General features: G+C 39.6%; 4 protein-coding genes across 4 annotated transcripts in view; 1 reads left to right on the plus strand and 3 right to left on the minus strand.

Moving 5' to 3' along the window:
• The window catches only part of ctdnep1a (CTD nuclear envelope phosphatase 1a), a 15,320-nt gene extending 2,064 nt beyond the window's left edge, over window positions 1–13,256 (minus strand). Inside the window, exons 1-7 of the mRNA XM_014019520.1 lie at window positions 12,512–13,256; window positions 8,179–8,245; window positions 3,650–3,768; window positions 3,493–3,564; window positions 3,170–3,286; window positions 2,200–2,311; window positions 972–1,056 (exon numbers count right to left, since the gene is read on the minus strand). Coding sequence (XP_013874974.1) covers window positions 972–1,056; window positions 2,200–2,311; window positions 3,170–3,286; window positions 3,493–3,564; window positions 3,650–3,768; window positions 8,179–8,245; window positions 12,512–12,616 — 677 coding nt within the window. The 5' untranslated portion in view covers window positions 12,617–13,256. The remainder of the gene's footprint in view (window positions 1–971; window positions 1,057–2,199; window positions 2,312–3,169; window positions 3,287–3,492; window positions 3,565–3,649; window positions 3,769–8,178; window positions 8,246–12,511) is intronic.
• A 718-nt stretch (window positions 13,257–13,974) lies between these two features.
• elp5 (elongator acetyltransferase complex subunit 5) lies at window positions 13,975–16,894 on the minus strand. Its single transcript, XM_014019521.1, has 8 exons — window positions 16,619–16,894; window positions 16,464–16,524; window positions 16,283–16,363; window positions 15,381–15,592; window positions 15,102–15,277; window positions 14,891–14,986; window positions 14,193–14,293; window positions 13,975–14,104 (listed from the first exon to the last, which is right to left on the minus strand). The coding sequence occupies exons 1-8, from the start codon at window positions 16,671–16,673 to the stop codon at window positions 13,996–13,998; spliced, it is 891 nt and encodes a 296-aa protein (XP_013874975.1). The 5' UTR covers window positions 16,674–16,894; the 3' UTR covers window positions 13,975–13,995.
• A 290-nt stretch (window positions 16,895–17,184) lies between these two features.
• phf23b (PHD finger protein 23b) lies at window positions 17,185–22,626 on the plus strand. Its single transcript, XM_014019522.1, has 5 exons — window positions 17,185–17,706; window positions 18,717–18,748; window positions 18,831–18,923; window positions 19,099–19,705; window positions 20,766–22,626. Exons 1-5 carry the CDS (start codon window positions 17,679–17,681, stop codon window positions 20,957–20,959), a joined length of 954 nt encoding a protein of 317 aa, XP_013874976.1. The 5' UTR covers window positions 17,185–17,678; the 3' UTR covers window positions 20,960–22,626.
• LOC106525351 (uncharacterized) overlaps window positions 21,937–23,102 on the minus strand; it is a 9,697-nt gene continuing 8,531 nt past the window's right edge. Inside the window, exon 7 of the mRNA XM_014019552.1 lies at window positions 21,937–22,877. Coding sequence (XP_013875006.1) covers window positions 22,848–22,877 — 30 coding nt within the window. The 3' untranslated portion in view covers window positions 21,937–22,847. The remainder of the gene's footprint in view (window positions 22,878–23,102) is intronic.

A 23,102-nucleotide genomic window follows, 5' to 3' on the forward strand; every position in this document is an offset into this window, starting at 1 on the left:
AGCTTAGCCTGTTAGCTTTAGCATTAGCCCCAACGCTATCACCATATAAATGTATTAGCTCGGCGCTAGCACAAAGGCTGACAGGCTGAGGGTGGATATAGCTCGCTCGCACCGAGGACCTATCCACGTCATCATTTACCCAGAATGCTTTGTGTGTAAATAAAATGTCCCCGTCCGTGTTAAAATATATTTTAAAAAATTATAAAAACTAAACAGCCTACAGTATTTTTACAGTCTTTATTTTACAGTTAAAATAAATGTTTATCAAATAAAGTCTAATGTTCCAACTAATCATGGATCACTTTAAATTGTTACGATTGTCTGGAGCAGGCTTTAACTAGAAGGCCTCTTTGGTTTTCTGACGACTCCTTTCAGGTTGGCGATGCCTCATTTCCATGTTACAATGCCCTCAGAGCACTGTGCTGAKCCCTAGAGTTCTTAAAAACACAGTGATATAAAAGTTTACCCCCCACCTTCCAAAATCCTRCCTAAAAGCCTGGTCTGGACTCCAAATATTTAATTGTCTTTTAAGCCCGTTGTGTCATACAGACAATCATCCTTCGGTTCTGTTAAGTTTTCAGCTACAAACTCTTTAGGAATCATMTTTTTTTGTGCTCAAGCACTACTGTATTTGTCAAACAGTCACTGTGACAGGCTGAGAGTAACAAAGTGTCTGAATGTTTGTTTCCCAGGAGCTTTCTTACACCTGAACAATACACAATTTAGAGTTGAGTSTCAGAAACAGATGACTCAGATACTGGACAGAAAAGGAGATGAAAAGCAGGCCAAGTCCAAAAACTGAAAACCTTTGATAGACCWTGTAAAATTCTAAAGAGCTGTTGATGAAGACCACTTTAAATCATTAAATAAAAAGTCAGGRTCCTTGACCAGAGCTTTAAATGGCTCCAAACGTTCAGAAAGGTTGGATAAGGTAAGTTAGGAGTTGATGTGTTTGAATGGTTTTAGTTTACCTTAGTGCGTCCAGCATAGGCAGCAAGTTAAGAAGTGCTGTGTCACTAGGGTCAGTGAACCAGGACTTGATGGGTATTGCATTGTCTGTAGGGCAGAAAACAAGGAGTGGCTGAGATTTTACAGTGAGAACAGACTGTTTACATGCAAGTTTACTCAAGTTAAAACAGGGTTAAATAAAACAGAGGAAACAGGTTGGCTCCATGTCACATAACTGGAATATTATTTATTACTACCATCAAGTTAAACACATTTATGTTGAGATTCAAGAACAAATGCAGACTGGAGAACTTCCAGCAGGGAAAAGATGATATTTAATATTAAGATGGAGCAATCCAGGCTGGTCTTGGCACCCTTCAGACTAGCCATTAGCTCATCAATCTGATTAAACTGTTTTTGTTTAAAATGTAGGAGCCATCCACAACACGTATAATAATAATTGTTCAGGACTTTTCTACAAAACTTCACTTTAAAATGTTTGAATTATCTCTTTAATCTTAGATCAGGAGTCTCCAGCCTGTGGCTGGGACCACATGTGGCTCTTTGGTTCCTCTGCTGCGGCTCTTTGAAGCTTCGATCAAAATTAACATGAGATTTATTTAATTCATTTATTGATATTATTAGTTTCTGATTTTTATACCCACAACAGAAAAGGCTTCAGCAGGTTTTCTGTCAAATTGTTTGTAAATATGTGATTGATACTATTACTACATTTACTATAAAAGTCTTTCGAGTTCACATGATTATGATCTTTTCTTTTATCCTAAAGCATAAAAATAATAATAAATGTTATAAATCAATCTGTGTATGGTTTGTTTTTTGTTTACTTTTCCATTTCAAAACTAAATCAAAAAAAGAAAAGTTTTTTTTTCCAGTTTAAAACCTAAATGCAGAAATTATATAAAAAAACCCTAATTAAAACTTCACAATTTWATTTTTGCCTTAGTTCCATATCCAAATTAAAATATATGGTTGTTTTAAATATGCAGATGACAGAAACCATTAAAACAAACAAACAAACAAAAAAAACCCCCACCAGATTATGTTTTTTCTAATTTTAATTTAAAACTGAAAAAAAAAAATCTTGATTGTAAAGGCTGCAGACCCCAGTCTTAAAAGATGACTGAACTGTCTGGTCATCCCATGCTTTTATCCACAGTTTATTAATAAAAATGTTTGATACCATAAAAAATGTCATTTCTAATAAGCTGCATGTTTTGTTTTTCTTACCTGGATGGCTTCGATAAGCACCAGGCGAATTATCCAGGATAACAATACTGGACAGGTCATCGTGTACTACAGACAGGTCTTTAATATAACTACCTAGATCCAATGTGCAATGCTGGGGAGAAAAAAAAAMCATGAAGGTCACTTTCAGCAACATAAACAGTGACACTAGTGCTGGGCGGTATACCGGCTCGTACCAAATACTGTTTTTTATTTTTGTTATGATATGAATTTTCTGAATACTGACATACCGGTTTAAATAGCCTGAACACGTTCGGAACGTTTCGTCGTGGCCGCCTGTGAACTGTTTCTCAGGGGACASTTTTCTTCGCAGCACCGCTTTGTGCGTTAGCATGCTAATGTTACTGTTGGAGCAGTTTGTTGAAGCGGCGGGTAGCAATTCCGCAGCTTATATTGGCTGATGTAAAAAAAAAAAAAAACATCCCGTTTTCGCCATCGGTGAATGTATTAAACACATCTTCAGTGACGTGCACTGAAGATGTGTTTATTCTAAACACGCAACGTTAATATGGAGACGTGGAGACGCATGGAGACTTTAACGTGCTTCTATTGTGAAAAGCCCGGAGGAAGTAGTCTTGTAGTGGAATTGAGTTGACTGGTGTTCAAGGTGAGTCGTGCTGTTAATGTTAAAGAACATAAAACAATAAACCCGATCATAATCTTTTCTTAACCCTCCTCCTTCACGACCAGACCAAAATGCGTGACTACTGTCTCCAACCAGGAGGAGAAGAAAAGACGTTTAGAGGAGGGAAACAGAGACACAGACAGAGGTACAGTAAAAGAAAAAAGTTAATAAGCAGTGTTTGTACATTTTATCATCAGTTGACCAGTGATGAAAAGAAAAACACCGTGATATACCGTGAAACCGGTGTAAATGTTGAAAATATCGTGATATTTTGGTCATACCGCCCAGCCCTAAGTGACAGGTGCTGTGTTGTACAGTCAGTCTTACCTGTCTGTAGTATCTGCGTTTCAGGATGTTCCTGTTGTTGTCCAGCTTGTCTGCGACCGCCGAGCCGTAGATCTCCATACTGGCTGTGAAGACCACCAGCTCGTACCAYTGGCTCACCTGTGCACACACATTGTTCAGGATAAACACCACYGCAGCCACACAAGGTAACGTCTGCRTTTGTTGGGCCTTCATACAGAGCAAATATTAGCTTCAGTTATTAGATTCTGTGATGYAACAGAACAGAACCGTAACCTGACCGGAGCTTTGACGTTTGTGTGTTTTACTTTTCAGTCAGKAGAAGTGAGGACGTGTGACAGACTCACCACTTCTAAAAAGAAGTCAACATGTGGCCTTTTATGTACAAAGAATCTGACTGGATGCTTGTCGATGACGACCTGCGGGGAGAAGTAAACAAATACACAGCTCATGGTTTTGGACACTTTTTGTATTTTTACATTTACTTGAGGTTGGTGGGCTTACTTTGAGGATAAAGTCTGGCGGTGTGCCAGGTTTCACTGTCTGCCTCATGACCCCGTCGTGGTGAGAGTGGATCAGGGTTTCATCCAGATCCAGAACCAGAATCTTCCTCCTTACTGCATCTGGAGTTTATTAAACAAAATAAATCCAATGTAGCACTTTCCACAAAATATCTAGAAATGCATCACACTGTATATAAAAACCAATAAATGTATTAGAAACATAAATGTAAAAACTAGAAAAAGACAATAGTTCTGACAGACGGGACAATGTACAAGATAGGTTTCAGGGGCTGTACAAGAAAAATACAGTAGTTTTGTCACACAAACACATCAGCAAAACACAACTTTGGTAGTTCTGAAGTATGAACCAGACTTTACAGAAGCAGCACAGGCAAATTATTTTACATCTCACCACTGCTACATATTTCTACTGAGGAATCATACAAAACTGATGGTGTCAAATTCAAGGCCCACAGGCCAAATGTAGCCCACCACAGCATTTTATGTGGCTCACGAGAGCTTCAACGATGTATTAATGTCTGAAAATTAATGAATGCYGCTTTAAAGCCAGCACTAACAGTAAACTACATCTCCCATAATGCATGATGATTATTTTATTAGCAAAATGWCAACATCCCACCACTAGCTGGAGGTGCACAGGATCCAAAGTAGCTAGAAGCTGGCTATATTTGCTGTGGCCCAGTTGGACTGGGAAGTGGGAACTTCCCTCTTACAAATCATGCACTTAAACTGAAACACCCCWGCAGWGGGAATTCCCTGWTGGAAAGTGGGAGGGTTCAAAATTCAAGATGGTGGCTACTTACTGCAACTCAAAGTAAAACTTACTACTTTTATTTTTAGTAGTATTTCTGTATTATTTATTTCTTATTTAGTCAGTTGTGCATGTAGTACTACTTAATGTTTATAAGAGAACGAGTTAAAACACTGTTTCTATACAGGAAATACCACGTAGAGCTCAGTTATTGTTTGTTAGTGGTGCTCAGCTGTAGTAATGAGACGAGGAGCATGACGTTTAATGTTTAGTCGAAGGAAAACATGAAAAGTTGAAGTTAATTACTAAGTATTGGACCTTGGAGGGCCACCATAGCGTTCATGTGACCCTCAGTGAAAAGGAGCTCGACACTCCTGATGTAAAATATACAAATGTTAAATTTTTGAAGAGTTTAGTTCTTTTAAGAAGACAGCGTTCCACTTTGACTTGGACTAACACTTAGCCAATCAACCCAGTCAGAAATAAACTTCTCCAAACTGAAGCATATTCCACAACAGGTAAGATATTAATTAGTCACAACCTTTTCACAGAGTCGGCACATCTCTTTAATAATATTGTGCATTTGAGGGCTAATCRCTGCTCTGCTGCTGTAATCTGTGCGCAGGTCGGTCCAAGACAGCCGACTCATCACAGTTAAACCTACCAAAGGAATCAGTCCACAAAGACCCGGCCTAGATCTGCGTCTGAGTCGAGTAGAGCWGAAACACAATCCTTCCTCTGAGTTAGGAGTGCTGCTGGACGAGCTCTTCACTCTTCATTCAGAACCATCACACTCAAATCAACTCTCTTTAAAAGCCAGACATCCACCTGCTGCCTCGCTTCTTACTCAACGTATTTCAAACATTTTTATCAACAGCTTCAAATCAGTTACATCAGCCTTTGTTCAATTCACAGCTGAGATCACAGCATTGWGAAACTCAGCTCTGAAGAGTCGTTTACAGCTTTAAATATTGATTACATCATCAAACGTCCATGTTCCAGCTTCAAAATATCACCAGTGTGGTTATAAACACTCGTTTCACAACACTTTTTTTAAAAGTCTGATATTTTCTTAAAGGTGTTTTCGTTATTCTTTCACAGCATAGAGAAAATGTACTTTCACTTTTACTTTGTAGGGACAAAATCCAGAGGAAAACCCATTAAATCAGCCTGAAGCTTTACTGAAACATAGAAGTGTGGTTTGACTGTCCATGTTAGGTTCTATTCTAAGACAAAATGACGAGTGCTTCGAAGCGTCTCATGATAAATACAGACTGAACTGATGGTTATCTGCTCTGAGGTAAGGAAGTGGTACATGTGTCACAAATGTTTGCTGATATGTTTGAGCGAGAGAAAAAAAGTCCTGTCTGCATAATAAGTTCCCACTTGACAAACCGGTTTAACTTCTTCTCAGTGGAAACATGTTGTGGTTGTCTCTGATCTGTCAGACAAAAACACTTCAGACATTTTTCTTTTTATTGATGTTTCAAATCTTTACAAGCTTCAAAGTCGGCGCAAATGATTTACAGTTGCAGTAAAAAGTTTACATCCACTCACTGTGAGAATGGATGTCACTACTTGTTGCCTTTTATTGATTTATTTGAAGCAGTGAATCTTTACCATCTAAGTCTTGTAGTAAGTGGTGCTGAAGGTTTTAGAAATGTCTAATAACTTTTGATTGAAGAGCAGGATCGACTGCAGCTGGTAGTTTCACTTTGCCAACATATAATGAGTCATCAGATCAACCAAAACTTGTCTGGCTTCCTTAGATGAAAGCAATTAGGTGTTCAATCACAGCGGACTGAGACGGTGCCCACCAAGAAACAACTTCCTGCTCCTTCAAAACACAACTGAAATTTGCAGCTGCTCACCTGGAGGTCTACGATAATATTTAGGGATGCACGATATATCGTCACTTATATCGGTATCGGTCTGAAAACTGGGCCGATATTAACATCCGATATTGATTTCCCACTTTTTAGCTTTAGTTTCTGTTTTGAGAGGGGAGATGGTTGGTTGAGTGTCATGTTTGATCACGATAATGATAATGATGCTGTGCAGCCAGGAATAACTGAAGTAGAGCCATATCAGAGGTCTGGTCGTTTATTTTCAGTATCAAAAAAAGACCAAAGTGTGTTTGTGTGCATATGTATAATAGGGTTGGGCATAATCRTATCRTGTGCGATTAATCGTCAGAAAAACATTAATYGATTATTTTTGGGCACTTGATGATWAATATGATTWATGCCACCAGTCCGCTCAATGCTCCTCTCTGCGTCCAATGTGTCGAACATTAAAACAACAAAAAAGTTCAGTAATTTATTTATCATAACTCCAGTTTTTCTTGGTCTGTCAACATCATTAAAAATTTGAAGTATAGCCTGAAGTCTGTAATTTTGAGAAAATTTGGAACAGATCTTTGCAAAGAGCAAATCTTTCCCACTAAATTGGTCATGTGACCAGGACATGAGGGTGTCCAGGGACTCCAGGGCATTAATTGCCAAATTAATCGTTATCGGCTAAATACCACAATTAATCGTGATTAATTATTTTGCCAATATTGCCCAACCCTAATGTATAATATAATTTGTGTTTGTGTAATATCAGTAAATATTGGTTATCTGCCATAACAGCAAWAATTATATCGGATATTGATATTGGCTAAAATTTTCATATCGGTGCATCCCTAATAATATTGTTTGGAGACCATTTTGAACTAACGACGACGACGACGTCAACAACAACAACAACAACAACAATAATAATAATAGAATGACTTACAGAAATGTGTTAAATTTACATAACAAAATATTTAGCTCTTTCAGGACATTTCAGCTATGACTTTTGGTACTTCGGCAATTTATAAAATTTTTGTCATTTAACTTATTCTGCCTTTTTTTCCTCATTGAAAATGAATGGAGCAGTCTTCAACATCCATAAAACYCTTAAAAAAATATGTACTTTTTACCTTTTGTTCTAGCTCTGCTTTATGAACTACTTTCAGCTTTCTTTGGCTGATTTTAGCACGTCTCTGCTTCTGTTTAGCTATCATTGTGACCTTTTCAGCTATTTCAACTTTTTGTCCTTACTCCAGCTTCTGTCATTTGAAGCTTTTTATGCATCTTTTTAATAACTGCAGGTGTTTTCTGTGTTTTAGCTACTTTTTAACTAATTTGGACTCTTTCAGCTAATTTCACCTTTTTAAGAAAATTTGAGCTTCTTACTGCTTAATTCAGCAAATATGCGCTTTCTGTTTCTTGGTGCTAATTTCAGCTACTTTTTCTTCACTCATTTTGATGCCAATTTCAGCCTTTTTAGCAAAAACTCTCTCAGCATTAAGCATTCATATTGCATTTCAYAGGAAATGTTAATTCTCTAGTTCTTTGTGTGTCTTCCTCTGGCTTCATAAAATAGCTGAGCCCTCACGCCGCTTACAAAATTTACGCAAAGTTCCACCTGGACAATGATCCTAAACATCAAAACACTTTGACAAAGTAGGCCAACATTTAACTTCTTGAGCTCCACTATCCTGCTCGTTTTACGTTTCTCTGCTCCAACACACCTGATTAGAATGAACAGGTGAATAACAGGCTTATAAAGAAGTTGAAGAGGTAAYGAAGTCACTAAATCAGGTGTTTTGGGGCAGAGAAACAAGTAAAACATGCAGGATGGCGGCAGCCCCCCACCCCCTTGTTTAATCACCCCTCCTGGAGAAAGAAGAGTTCAGCTGTGTGTCATGAAAACAGTCAGGTACTCACTGAGTCTGTTTCTGGAGATGGGCGACAGGGGCAGAATATCGTATCGCACCGTTTGATACTGGATTATCTGGAAAAGAAAAGGAGCAAATGAGACGGAGCGTCAAGGCTCAAAAACAACAGCAGATAAAGGAAACTGAGCAGKGATGAGCCGTGATAACAGAACATGACTTCACCACCTTCAACTTTTATTCTGCTGGGAAATAAATCTTGTTTTATTTTTTTTTAACTGTGCTCGGGATCATCTGAACCAAGTGTTGAGATATTCTAAACCTCCATTTAGAAAATGTTAGAAGAGGGACAGAAGAGGACAGCGTGATGGGATGAAATGAAGAAAGGCAGTTTGTTTCCTGTCCATCCTGCAGCTTCCTGCTCTGCTCCGAACAGGACGACTAAAGCGAGGATCCTTCTGAGTGCCACGTTCGCCCGGAGGAGGTGGGGGGAACTCTGCTGGGCTATTTTTATCCCCCCCAGCTGTCGGACGGTGTCAGCGAAGCGTGGGGCACCAGCAGCAGAAAGGAAGAATCGCAGGGGTGACTTTGACTGAGCTGCTTGGTACCCAGGGGCCTTCCTGCAAYGTGTCCCCCCCGTCCTGCTGCTGCCAGGCAGAGGGAACCTACAGCTGCAGGGAAACCTCACCCACAAACATTTCTGCATCTCTGAGTCCATCTGGACCTCAGACCTGCAAACTCCAAACCTTTAGCTTACAGTTTAAAGCTACAATTACCTTTTTTTTTCTTAAGCTGTGCAACTGGAATAAAAATGTTGAAGAGAATCACGTGAAATGTTGGTAAGCAGAACAACCACAAGAACGCCATTAAATTAAAAAGGATAATAAATTATTGACCAAGTGCTGAAAGCAACACATTTAAACTGACATTGTTAGAAGCGACTGGTCAGGTGAGGTTCTGAGGAAAGGTTATGAGCAAATACCTGATGAAGTTTTTTAAGTTTTTTTAGTTTGGATGAGCTAACAGCTAATCAGGCATTTAAATCATGCTAATGTTATTTTATTAAGATTTACATTTATCAATTCACATTACAGATATTTTCATACAATTAAAGGGTTATTTTCAAGAGCAACTAGCAGCAGCAGCTAGCTGTAACAATGTCCTGAAGGAAAATTTTCATATTTCTGCGGCATTTCTTTGTACTGTTAGTTTATCAATCCAGTCAAAATTAAACTTTATTTCTTTATTTCTCCAAAGGCCTCCAGTAGCCATGTTTCATCCTATTGTAATGCTAATTTTGAGGAAACCTTTAAAATGTTGCAAAAAAAATAAAAATAAAAAATAAAATAAAGAACACAAATCAGGCCAACCATTCACACTCTCACTCACACCTTGGGATAATTTAGAGTCGCCAATTAACCAAACATATTTTTTGTTCTGTGGGAGGAAACTGGAGAACCTGGAGAAAACCCACGCGTGCACAGCTGGAACATGCAAACCCCAACCAGAGCAACACTCGGCTGGGATGCAATCCTGCAACCTTCTTGCTGAGAGACAACTCTACTAACTGTTTATACCCATTTACAACAGGTAAGATAGTCGTAGTTTATAACCACTCCACATAGCTCATTTCTAGCTGAGAGRCTCTTCAGGTGCATCATGATTCAGTTACAATTCAGAGGCTGCAGTTATAAAACAACTGTTAATGCCAATTATTTATGTTTGTTTATCAACCTATTTTACATAAATAAGCACATATTTTGCACCTAATAAAAATGCACAATAACAAAGTAAAAAACCATAATTCACAGGCTGCTGATCAATGGTTAGCATAGATGCTAAATTCACACTGAAGATGCCTTTAAAGAGCTAACAGGATTAGCATTAGTAAAACTTTACACAAATCAAAGCATTTAAAGTGCTTATTGAGGACAGTCATATTCTGATAATACCAATTATTTAAAGACATGTATTTTTCAAGGTTTAGTGAAGAGAAGATTTTTAAAAAACGGTGAAACAAAACACAGCTTCAGTTCAACATGTTTCAATTTCAGGACACTACGGTAACTCTACCGGGACCACGACAGTGGCAGCACAGATGAACGTCAACAAAATCCATTTTTGACATTTAAAAATCGATTCAGCATCTACTGAAGCGCAGCTAAATATACCTCCCACCCCTGTATGTTTCCAAATATCTCCACTATCACTTCAAAGTAAAATACGTCAACACTAAAAACAATTMATGTTTGCATTAAATATTTTAACAACTGAGAAGCAGAGTATCTCAGAAATAATCTCAATTATCACCATATTTTGTCCTATTTACAATAAATTAATCCTCTCAGATCCATCTTATATGTTTAAAGTTTGCGCTGATTGTTTCTGCCTGGATGCAAACTTAATATTGTGTGCTGCCAAACAAACATTAAATAATCACGTCCGAAAAGATTAGCTGAACAATTATTTCATCATTTGTTGACAGTAGTCAGTGTGCATGGGATTAAGATCAGCTTCATAATCCAATAAATCGTTTAGTTTTAATTTAGTTTTCTTAGGATAAAAGTATTTTGATAATACACCAGGCACCTTAAAGGTCGATCACCTGTGTTAGAAAAAAAACACAGTGTTGACGCTCGCTGTGTTGTGGTGGATGGCAGGTTGTAAACAACGGAGCTAAACGGTGATTGAGGACAGAAACAGGCGGGGAGAACAGTGCCCTCTCTGTGCAGACATAATCCCTCTAACTTCAGCCACAGCGTGGACTCGACTCACTCTCAGGGCTTGTTGACAACCTGCGAGTGTTACCAGCACACAATAAGTTAGTAACGCAGGGAGCACCTGGGGTTGTTAGTTTCATAAACACAGAACTTTTCTCAGAGTATTATAACATAGGTGGGCTCTGACACATTAAATGTTATGGTTATGGTGCAGGTATTTGTAACAGGTTGGCTGCAACTTTTAAGACTGAGGGTTTGAACTTTGTGCTGCAGCTGGATGAAAACACACAACAATGTGACTATCTTAACAAACGTTCATCTCAGCAGCATGACTGTTATGGCTTTTTTTCCCCAATATGTTGCAATAATGCATTAAGTTTGGGCAAAATTGTATCGTGAGTCATCAATTAATTAGGCACTTTTGCAATTAGTGCCACGTGATGGCGTATTTTTGTGTGCGATGCACTCTCACTATCAAACAGGTGTGTGTTCTGGAAGTGGCACGGAGCTAACGCTATCCCCAACACTTGCTTGATCACCAGCAAACACCAGCATAAAGTGGATGGAGAACGAGGAAAGCCAGATGACACGGACAGAGKCTACAACAAACTTTCCTCCAGCTGAGAATCCACAACGCACTCTGTCATTGTGTTGCACACGAACAGCGAAGTGACCGCAAGTGCTGGAAGGAAATAATGCAGGGCTGTCGCTGTTAAAAATGAAGAAGTTAGTTTGATCATTTGTAAGTATAATTACAAAACACAGGGTAACTCATTTAGAGACAAAAGCATGCAAATGCATTGGTCATCTATTATTTGTTATCATCTAAATGCCACAATTAATGGTGCTTCCCCCCAATATCACCCAACATTTGAATTTATAGTGTCTGTGACAAAGTTGAGAATCATTCTGGAGAACAGGACCCCTCTGTGGGTCATAAATCATCATGTGGGGGTCCTCAGATGATTTCCAGACACSAATTTAAACACAAATAAATTGCTAATGGAATATTCTCACCATGATTATGGTAAAAAAATAACTTTTAAAAATCATAAATGAATGAAATTCATATAATGGCTATTGTGTTTGTTATCATTATGCCCATGTTTACCAGAGTTACTAGCWAAGTAACATCAGTGGGGTTATAAGTCTCTGCAACTGTTATTTTGTGGGCCGGAAGCTGAAAAGTTTGAAACCACTGGTGTAGAATATCACTGGTTAGTCGTGACAATAAAAAAATATACTATTTATTGTTTAACATGTTGACAATGGCAGCCAAGCTAGACTTTTTGTTTTCTCCAGAATATAAAGACTGCACACTTCCTGCACTTTTGTCCCTGACACATCTGAATAATGTCAACCACAACAACACTGTTCTGCACACAAACCAACCTACTTTTTTATGAGATTAATAAACTCAGACAAAAATCGGCCTAAGTAATCGGCTGACAAGCTGTTGTGTTAAAATAAAGAAAAATACTTTCTGGTCCAAATATGCTGCTGAATTCACACTACAGCGTTGCCGCACATGAGATAAATAAATATGGAGGGAGGGGGACAAGGAAGAAGTGGTGCAAAAATCCATATAAGAGCCCAGCTGTGCACACATGGCCTCTCACAGGTAGCACTAAAAGGAGCAGAGATCATGTCAAAAGGTCTTCTCACCGTCCGCAGGTGCTTCCTGAGAATGTACATGAGGAAGTTCCATATTCTGGACGTAAAGTTGAGAAAGGTGCGGATGCCCAACAGACACTGGCGGGTCTTCAGCATGTTGATGAGCACCCGGAGACCCTCCTCCCACACAACAAGTTCAGTTCTCAGCTGAGAGCAGGCAGCAGAGCAGAGCTTCTCCTGGACAGCCCAAATCCCGTCTTTTCAGTTACACAGCCGCCAAAAAAATAACTAKCAATTCCAACAGTCAGGAGGCCGAGCTGTGCAAGCTCGTGGCGCTGTTAGCAWAACATGAAAGTTTTGTGACGAACGCCGACGAACGTATGTCAAAATCAAAGAGAAACCTTGTGTAGGTGCGACGTCTGCTGCTGTTTGGATCTCAACGCGCAGCTCTTTTAGCCGATAGCCGCGAAGCTACCGCTAGCTCGACAGGCAGGGTGACCACCTTGAACTCGGGACAGAAATACCCCCACCAGAAAAGCCGCGCGGAGGTTCGCTGACAGGCACCGGCTCAACGTCCCGTCGGCCCGCGACGCTTCCCGTGGCGAGCCGCKTCCGCAAGAAGTTCCCCGAAAGTCCAAGCGGACCGGCTAAAATCGGGTTTGTAGTCCAGTGGAAGTCCGGAATGAAACCGTGCGAGCCGCCATCGCCGCCTTTGCCGTCACTTCCGCGAGACGACGACGAGCAATGCGGTTGCGCGCGCGGCACGTCCACGTGGAAAGGAAAAAAAAAGAAAAAAGACGAGAGCGAGCGAGACGCACGTGACGTAGGAGTAATTTAGACTGCCATATAACAGGTCCTGCTTCAATGTTTAACAGYTCACATTCAGAGACTCACTTTGTAAGAATCTGTTCTGATAAAAGTGCTTTAATTGGCGTCAACTGACCTGATTATATCACCGAGATTTAAAGCTATAAAATAATAAAACATGAAAAACAGACACAGGTTCAGTGGCCCGTTTTATGACAGAACCAAATCTGCTTACATGCAACTTTATGAGGGTTGACTTTTGTTTTTACACAAATTCCTTAAATTGTTAAACACATTTGATTATAAATTAAATATTTGCATTCTAATTAGCAGATTAGCATTTACTTTGAAAACAGTTATCAGACTAATTAGCTTCCACTAAATTAGGTTTTGCCAACTTTAACAGCTAAGAAGCTAACAAACAGGAGTACGTATGTCAGTCTATTGTTTTTATTTTTTGTTGTTTCTATTGTTCAACTCCAAGTCTTTGAATTAGCAATTAGCTGATAATGTTAGCTTTAGCTGTCAACTTTACTTGTCTAGCATTCTGCTAATTTTTTCATGTGGGCACAGCTAACCAAAACATTACCTTGGCTAACTCATAATCCATAAACTAAAAACATAGCTTCGCTAATGCAAAACAAGTAAAAATTAGCTGAAGACATATATGTCATGCAGTAATTGAATGATGATGGCATAAGCAAATATGTGTTTTAGCATGTTTAATATTAAACATCAAGATCATCATCAGGATCCTCCTGGTCATAGTCATCGTTGGCGTCCGGCTCGTACAGAATCCGTCCCGAACCCGGTCCTGAGTGCAGCAGAGATTTTTTCCTGTAAAATGAAAAACAGTGTTTTCRTGTTGTTTCATATGAATATACGGAGTGAAAAGGAATGCGATGGTGATGAAAAAGTTATTAACTTCTCCTTGCTGAAAACAAACGGCAGCGTGAGTTTCTTCTTGGCCTCCAGCTCAGAATCAGACAACCGCAGGTTGAAGGTCAGGTCAGCGGTTGGGTCCACCTGTTGAAACACAAATAGGACTCATTTCTGTCCTGTCATGTCTTCTGTCTGTCCTCTGTTCAGGCCCTGTCTACTTCACTATAGTTCATTTCTTTTCTGTATTTATTTAAAAAATATATAACTTTTTTATCCAATGGAATTAAAACTAATAGAAACTCGAACTTGCCACTAGGTGGCGATATTGATGACACTTATCAAATATTATTGCTAAAGGCTCTTCCAAATAATTGTCCATCATGTTGTTTGTTTGGCACTGTTACAATTTCCTCTCAAATATTAACCATTTCACTGCACAGCTAAAGTTTAATTAAACAGGATCAGGATAAAAGGAGACAAATTTAGAAATATTTAAAAATGTCTTCATTGTAATTATGTTTTTTAGTACAAAGTGATATTAAACTTTACCAAAATAGAATGCTGTTTCATCATTTCTCCTAAACTCTGTATGTTAATCCACACAGATCCACATCTAAACCTGACTTTTTAAATCTTAACTTTTCCTTAATAAATGGGMGGAGCAAAGAGCAGAAAAAAAATGTTTTTAACAATATCCAGAGTATGATAGACAAGGTTTTAGTTAAATGTGTTGAACTGCACCTGCTCTTCCTCTGCGTCGTTTAAACTCTGTTCAGGAATATTGCGTTTGCTGTGAACGGTGACAGTGAAATCCTCATTGATGCTGAATATCTCCTCCTAAAATAATAATAATAAAAAAKAATTAGTGTCATAAAATATTTCAACAAAGTAGAAGCACAAGCATGTAACCCCCTGGTACAAACAAAAGCAGCTCCACCAGCACGTTACGTACATCTTGCATGACTTTCCCAGATTTTGAGCGTTTGGTGATATTTGCCACGGCTTCGTCTCTTTTGACTCCAGGTGAGACGGTGACGAGTGAAGTAGCCAAGTGGCAGACACTTCCCACGGTGCCCCTTTGATGCATATCTGCATGGAGCAGAACGATAACAGCTCTCACAGCTCCCCCTATTGAAAAACACAAAAGAAACAAACCCATCAGCTGAAGAAGAGCCACCTGCACTCTCCACTGACAATAAATAAATGAGATTTTGTTAAATAAATGTTTCACCTTTTCTGAGCTGCTGAAGTGTTTTGCAGACAGCAGGTGGACTCACATGCCTCAGGATCCAGGACAGAGAGTCAATGATTAGTGTCGCAGGTTTGGGGTGCGGCGWTTGTTTGACCAGATCTGTAAGGCCCTCGGAACTGAACTGGTGGACCATGAATGCTGGGTGCTCAGTCCACCCGAGGGGGTCTGTGTAAGCATTGTGAAAGTGTAGCCTGAAAATAGGAAAAATTAATTAATTCATTTTAGAATATACTTGTATAAAACTGATCTGTGACAAATCTCAGGGGGCCTCAAAGAATATAAATAACGGCTTGGCTTTATAATGATAAAAATAACTGATTGTGAGTGTTGTGCATGTTTTTGGAAAGGTTGAACCAAATCATTATGATTTTTTATGGAAAATAATTGTCACATTAAAACTTTTAAGATATGAACCACCTGATTTAACATATTAAACTTATTTTCAAAGGGTTTGTATTAAAAAAGCCAGRAAAAAACATTTGCACTGTATATACTGGTTAGTATTACTTTGAAAAGATGTGCACAAAATAAATCAGTTATTTAATGGTTTAGCAGTGCAAATATCACAAGGAGCAGCAATAAATCTGGAGTTTTACGAGAGCCATGCATTCTCAYTTTGCATGTCAATAATATATTTTACCAATCCTATGAACTCTGATCTTGATGCCTGCACTCTGTTTAAATGCTAGCATCTGAGATGCAAAAGTACACAAAGTTTTGAGCCTTGTAACAGATCAGAAAGAGATGAGACAAAATGTGGGTTCAATGCAAATGATAAGCTTACTGCTGTATTCAGCAGGAAGACTAAAACTATGTTTCTAATATGGTGCAGCTCTGTTAGAAACAAAAAAATTAACTGTTTAATATTTAGCTTTATTTACCTCTGAGTGTCTGATGTTTTCAGTCCATCCTTCAACTCTTCTTCACTCACATCAAAGCCAAGAACGTGTACAACCTCTGTCCTAATGTCACAACAAATAAAAAGGGAGAATTTATGTTTCTAAATGACTATTATACTAGTAGATAWATCCCTTAAATATAACAATCTTATTAAAACAGTACCTGTTTAAGGCAGCATTGATGAAGCTCTTCAGAAGATGTCTCCCAGAATAATTGCAAGAATCTATCAAAGCACATTAAACGACTTTTGTCATCTTTAAACATCAGAGGTTACAGGCATGTTAGTGTTACAAGTTTCTAACATTCAAGAAATGTACCTTTTATTACAAGAAAGCCTCCAGTCTCAATGCCCTGCAGTAGTTCAGACAACATTTTAGCGTTAGCCAGTTAGCATGCCTCTAAATTACCACCCATTTACACAACAAAAACTACAAGTAAAAATAATTTTGGCTAGTTTAAACGCAATACAGCTTTGAAAGTTGCTCAAATATCAGTTTCAAATATTAAAAAGTAGCATTTGCGTTATCAATAATCAGCTAGCTTTGTGAAGTAGCATGTTTGTATTTTTCCACATTCAGAAGACGTGACAGCCCGTACTTYCTGTAATTTGTGGGAAATGAAGTTCTGTTGCATCGTACGAGCATAGGTAAGTGTCCCCCAAAAACTACGCTACCCAGAATGCACCACAACCATCTCTTCGYAGCAGCTTCGACGGGTTTGGGTGCTAGCACTGCTAGGTTGTATCAGCGCTGCTGACTGATCCRACCCACTCGAAGGGTTTCAGCCAATCGGATAACTGGGATTCACCCCAACAACCAATCAGAGGAGGATATCCCTCCCGCTGCGTCCTTTCKGGTGATCCAATTTMCCCCCCCCCCCCGCCCCCAAGAGGTTGCTGCCGCGCGGAATAAAGCCCAAAGTCTAGTGGATTTTTATGCCCGCAGAGAAGAATTGATGAACTTCACCTGAGTTCCCAATATGGATTTATGTTCAGCGTTTGCGCTACTTTGAAGAGATTTTACTTTTTTAAGATGYATTTTGTCGTGTCGAGACCGAAGAACGGGGAGCTCAAGTGGACCACGGTGATCTACAGAGGAATTACTATTTTTGACCAACAGTAGCTTGTTTCTGCTCCGTTACGTTAGCCGTTGTTACGTATCCACAACGKTGGGACATAACACAGCTCCAAACCGAAGTCAGGCGTCTTCAACGGGAGTTTCTTCGATCCTCCGCGCCCTCGGCTTTCCAGTCCTAAAGTTACCCGACATAAGGTGGCAGCCACGCCGGGGAAAAGCCTCCGAGCGACGGCCGCTGYTCTCCGGCTAGCGCAAAAGCGGCTTCTCCTTTTTGGATCGTGGCCTTGTCTATGAGGCGACAATGCTCGACATAATGTCTGATCACCAAGGTATCGTCACAAATCAGTCACTTGAACATTGCAATGCTGTTGTTTTTGTTGTAAAAGTAAAACACCGTCGCTAKATTGGGCTTTCACGCTATTGTGACTAATGCTATCTGTGGTTGCGTAGGCTCACTGTAATATCTGCTTGGCTTGCTCCAGATTAACTCACTACTTGTTGCTAAACTGCCTCCAAAATAAGCTGCAGCTCGTCGAACTACACATCATTTTGGTACGATTGCARTTGGATAACTTTGTGTTATCCGTCATGTGCAGTCCGCGCCGAAGCGCCAAGCTAACGCTAAATGCTAACTTGCTAGCCACTCCTCCTTTTCACTACCTCACCGGGAGAAAAAAATACTCCTTAAATTTACAATATAAAACGAAAAACAAGTCTCATGTGTGTCACAACGAAACATTTTTTTTATTCACTGGTTCGAACTTCGAGGCTGACAAGCACGACACGCCCTGCCAAACACATTAGCGACACCGTGCTAACGAGCCGAGCTGCCTCCAACTTGAGCCTCCCTCTTCCATTTCATGAGATGTGATCGACCTCCAGCACAACAYGATGCTCATAAGAATCGATTATTCTGCGCGGTAATTAATATGAGCATCGCTAACGAGCTTGTAGCCGATATTTATGATTCCAGCTAATAAACCCGTTGTTAGCATTGTCTTAAACTAGCTTATTTAGCACACTTGCACAAAATGTTTTAAGGTTCGCAAATGGTGAATAACATGGCTGGATGTGGTTGCTAGAGTGCTTTTATAATTGGTGTTACTGTGTCTTAACCTGCTATTTCCATTAATAAACTCAGTTAGATATTGCTAACCAAATGTGGCTTCTAAATAATCTCAACATGCTTGTTAATAATCCCCATTGAGATAATGGGCTAGCTAGCTAGGCGATGCTAACACCCTCCAGGTAACTGTGTTTACAAACAACACAATAAATCAGAATGACCACTACTTTGTGTCTAAATCTACCTCTGTTTTTTTCTGTTTCTCTTCCCCAGATTCGATTTTGACGTGTAAAACAGAACCTCTGGTAAGTACTTCCTTTTGTGTCGACAAGTTTATCCATCTTATTTACTTTGTTTTTCTAACTGAGACATGTGTGTGTTCTTTAGCCCCCAGAGAGGAGAAAGAGGACTGTTGAGGACTTCAATAAGTTCTGCAGCTTCGTTCTGGCTTATGCTGGTTACATCCCCAACCCTAAAGAGGTGAGAAGCTCCCATTGTCACCAAGATATAGAAATAGCATCACTGAGTAACGAGCAGGCTGGGAAAGGAATATTCAGAGTTCAAAACAAGCTTTAATGTCACTTGTTGACTGAAGCTCTTTATAATTGGTAAAAGTATAAAGATGGACTCTAATTGGTTCTTTGTTGCCCTGAAGGAAAGTTCCTGGTCTCCCACTTCGTCCAGCTCTGCACACAGCTCAGGTCTGTCTGTAGATGGAGGCGGCGGAGGCAGCAGCTCCATGGCTAACACCTGGGCAGACGGCGGSTCCGACATTCACACCATCCACACGTTCGTTCGCAAGGCTCGRGCCAACAAGGGCAAGAGCGTTCACCGCGCGCACTCCGACAGCACCCTGCTGGACAAGATGCGCCTCAAAGACTCGCTCTACGCGAGCCAGGCCGGCGTSAAAGCCGAGCGCAAGAAGGACAAAAAGCTGAAAAAGCTGTCGCTGGGCTCCGGCATGACGGCGCAGGACAGCGGCAGCAGCGAGGGCGAGAAGAGGGCCCGCATCAAGCGGAGCAAAAACTCCTCCAAACAGCCGAAAGCCAAGAAGCCGAAGAGCTCGGCCCCGCAAAGCGAGACRGACTCCGAGGCGAGGAAGCCCGAGGCGCAGGCTGCCAAGGATGAGCTGTCGGCGCACGGGAGCTCCAGCTCGAGCACGCAGTGGAAGCCGCAGCCGGACGAGTCGATTCGGGATGCAGAGATGAGTTCCAGCGAGGGCGAGACGTGGATTGCAGATGAAGACATCATGGTGGAGTCAGGTACAACACAACTTATTTCAGTTTTTACCTACTAACCAAAAAGAAACCCCAACTAGTTGTAATATTAGACATTATTTGAGAAATATTTCCTTCAACTGTGAAACAAAGACTAAAAATACTGTTTCAGTTAACAATTTCACACATTATATTGTCACACAGACGCTGCTATGCTACCTACACCGCAACGCATACCAAATAAATGATGGTGTTACTAGGTGTTCGGTGTAAGGCAGCAAGCTAGTTCTGTCCACCCTGGACTATRTGTGACAATCAGACCTTTTAAATAAAGCCAGAGCRCCTTGACAGAGAAGAGAATGTGGAAATAACTCAGCCTGTGGCACCACAGCTGCTTCATGGAAAGAGAATGTTAGCTTAGCTTAGCTTTTGCATTAGCACCTGAGCTAATATGTATGACAATATAGTGTTGGTGCCCAACCAAATGTTTAAATATTCTGCTATAGCAGTAGTGCTCGGGCTTATATATGTGGTGAAATAACATGAGCACCCGAGCTAATACATATATAGCATTAGATATCAAGCTAATACACGTATAGTGTAAGCACCAAAACTAATACATATATAGTACATATATAGCATGAGCACCCAAGCTAATATAGCGTTAGTGCTCAAGCTAATACACGTATAGTGTAAGCACCAAAACTAAGAGTGAGCGCATAAGCTTATACATAAATGGCGTTAGCGCTTGAGCTAACACATATAGCGTAAGTGCCAAAACCAATATACATATAGTTCATATATAGCGTGAGTGCACGAGCTAATATATTTACACACATATAAAGGTCTGCATAGCTCTGTCTGTGTGTGGACAAAACGGCCCTGCTTCCCTCTTCCAGAAAAGCCTTCATAGCCCACTTAGTGGATATGRTGTCATACCTCTAACACAAGGACGTAAGTTAAAGAATCAACAAATCTCTATTTAGATTTAGTGTTTACAGTTGAAGTAAGTATTTATCAAATGTGAAATGCCACAGCTAGTCGGAATTCCCTTTTTTCTAATCAGCAGTCGGGCTGTCCTCTAACTCCTCCTTATTTAACGCAGGGGACGACTCGTGGGACCTGATCACCTGTTACTGCGGGAAGCCGTTCGCCGGACGACCGATGATCGAGTGCAACCAGTGCGGCATCTGGGTGCACCTGTCCTGCGCCAAGATCAAAAAGTCCAACGTGCCCGACATCTTTTACTGTCAAAAGTGCAGAGACTCGCGGCGGTCCGGACACAAAAAAGACACTTAAAAAGTGCAGAGGACAGAAAGGACGAGGAGTCCCCGCCCACCACCCTTTTCCTGTATTTTTATTATTTTTTCTTTCCTCTCTGATGCCTACAGCCAAAACAGCCTAAATTCTCACCTGGATGGAAACGTGTCTGTGCAGAATTAATTGAGACAATCACATATTTTTTATTTTATTTTATTTTTAATTATCCCTCACATTTTTAGTTTTGACTTCCCTTTTTTTTTTTTTTTTGGCTGCGGTGAAGAACTGGACGTCAGATGACAGCGACGGCTGAGAATCCTTTTATTTTTTACTAATCACTTCCTACAATAACTGGCTTTATTGTTGCGTTGGCCGTTCGTGACGTGTGCATATATAAATATATATGCATTTATATAAATATATAAATATATATAAATATATTTTAAAACTTATCCTCGTATTTATTGAGGGTGCATTTTGACCGGTAAATTCGTAGCATTTTCGTTTTCGAAGGCATTTCATCTCAACTTCATAAACTAAAGCGATACACTGACAAAGGTTTAATTTAGTTTGATGTAAGAGATGAAACGTTTCGCTCCTGCTTTGGGTTTAGAAGATGTCAAAAGGCTTTGATGGGCAGCTCTTTATTTAATTCTGTGTTTTGAAGGTTTTCTGTCAGTTTGCTTCACAGCATTTGGTTGTCAGTGGTGATCACTGAATGTAAAAATGTGTAACGTGGGATTTTGTAGAAAGGTTTTAAAGAAGCAGTATCTTACCTGTTGTAGATGACCTCTGTTTGGGGAAAGCTGTTTTAATTTCGACTGGATTAAAAAGCTATCTACTACGACTGAAGTGGATTATAACTACCGACCATGTAAGGAGTCAAATGACTGTAAACTGGATTAGCTGTTAGCCTGTTAGCTTCTCAACCTGATCTGAGTTTTTACAGCAAGCTCTCTGCAACAGTTAAGATACTGTTTATAACATTTCCATAAAACCCCAGTTCAAACTGTACCTTTTTTTTTTTTAAATTAAATTAATGGAATAAGATGATGCGTTCTGACAGCGAAGGTTCAAATAAATACGTTCTTCATTGTTGCATTTAAAAATGTAAACTGAAATTTATTGGCGGGGTTCGGAAACTATCTGAAACATCTGCTCCGGGCTTCATGACCGAGTGGTTTACGTTCATGATTAATCGTTTATTACCTCGTTATGGATGCTTTTTGTTTTGKTTTGTTTGTTTGTTTATAGTTTTCTGAGTCAGGAGGGTAAACGTCACCATGAGATGTCCGGTTCTAGTGCTTCACGTCGTCGGAAGTGTTTGAGCGGCTGGTAAAAGTTTATGTATTATTTCTTTGTTTTTCTTTCAGAAGCCAGATTAGAGATGTGCCTGCATCAGATTTTTTTTTTCTCACCTGGAGAATAAAAGCTGTAGTGTACAAAAATATTACTTTGACCGCTGCTTAGGTTTCAGATTTTTTTTTTATTACACTATTTTTTATTTTTTTCTGTTCTTGTTGATGGGAGAGTCCTGGCAGTTGCGCTCTGTACGACTTCAATTCTGTGTACATATCCTGTTCTCTGACAGCTGTACATATGTGGAAAGTGAAGAAAGAGAATACCCAAGCAAATTCTATATTTTCTGCAGTCTGTTATTGTTTTCTTTAATTGTAGCTTGAAAAATAAAATGCTTTGGGATCATATAAGTTGTACTTTGGATTATTAGTATTAATGAATCCAACAGAAAATCAAAAATGACTTTTTTTTAATTTAACAAATTTTATTGACATTGGCACACAACAAWCTGTCGTGTTTGTCTTTCACCACTAGAGGGCAGCGGTTCACAAGTATCTCACATGATAGAAAAAAACCACATTTCAGTTTACAGATAAGGTACATGCATGAAATATATATTTGCTGGTATTTATTCTTCCCTGTAGAGGTTTGTCTTTTCCTGCAAAATGAAAATGATAAGAATTAGTTCTAAGGAGAACATATTTTTAAATAAATTGTTTATAATGCACACAAACATGAACAATATGTTCAAACCCCAACCACCCTTGTAAAAAAGATCTGTGAGATTTGCGTGGTTAAATAACAGTAAAATAAATAATTAAAAATGATAATGAGGTGACTATTCTGATAGTAATTTAGATATTAACTGTTTAAAGCATATATA

This window comes from Austrofundulus limnaeus, unplaced genomic scaffold (genome assembly GCF_001266775.1).
Source record: "Austrofundulus limnaeus strain Quisiro unplaced genomic scaffold, Austrofundulus_limnaeus-1.0 Scaffold223, whole genome shotgun sequence".
Classification (NCBI taxonomy): domain Eukaryota; kingdom Metazoa; phylum Chordata; class Actinopteri; order Cyprinodontiformes; family Rivulidae; genus Austrofundulus; species Austrofundulus limnaeus.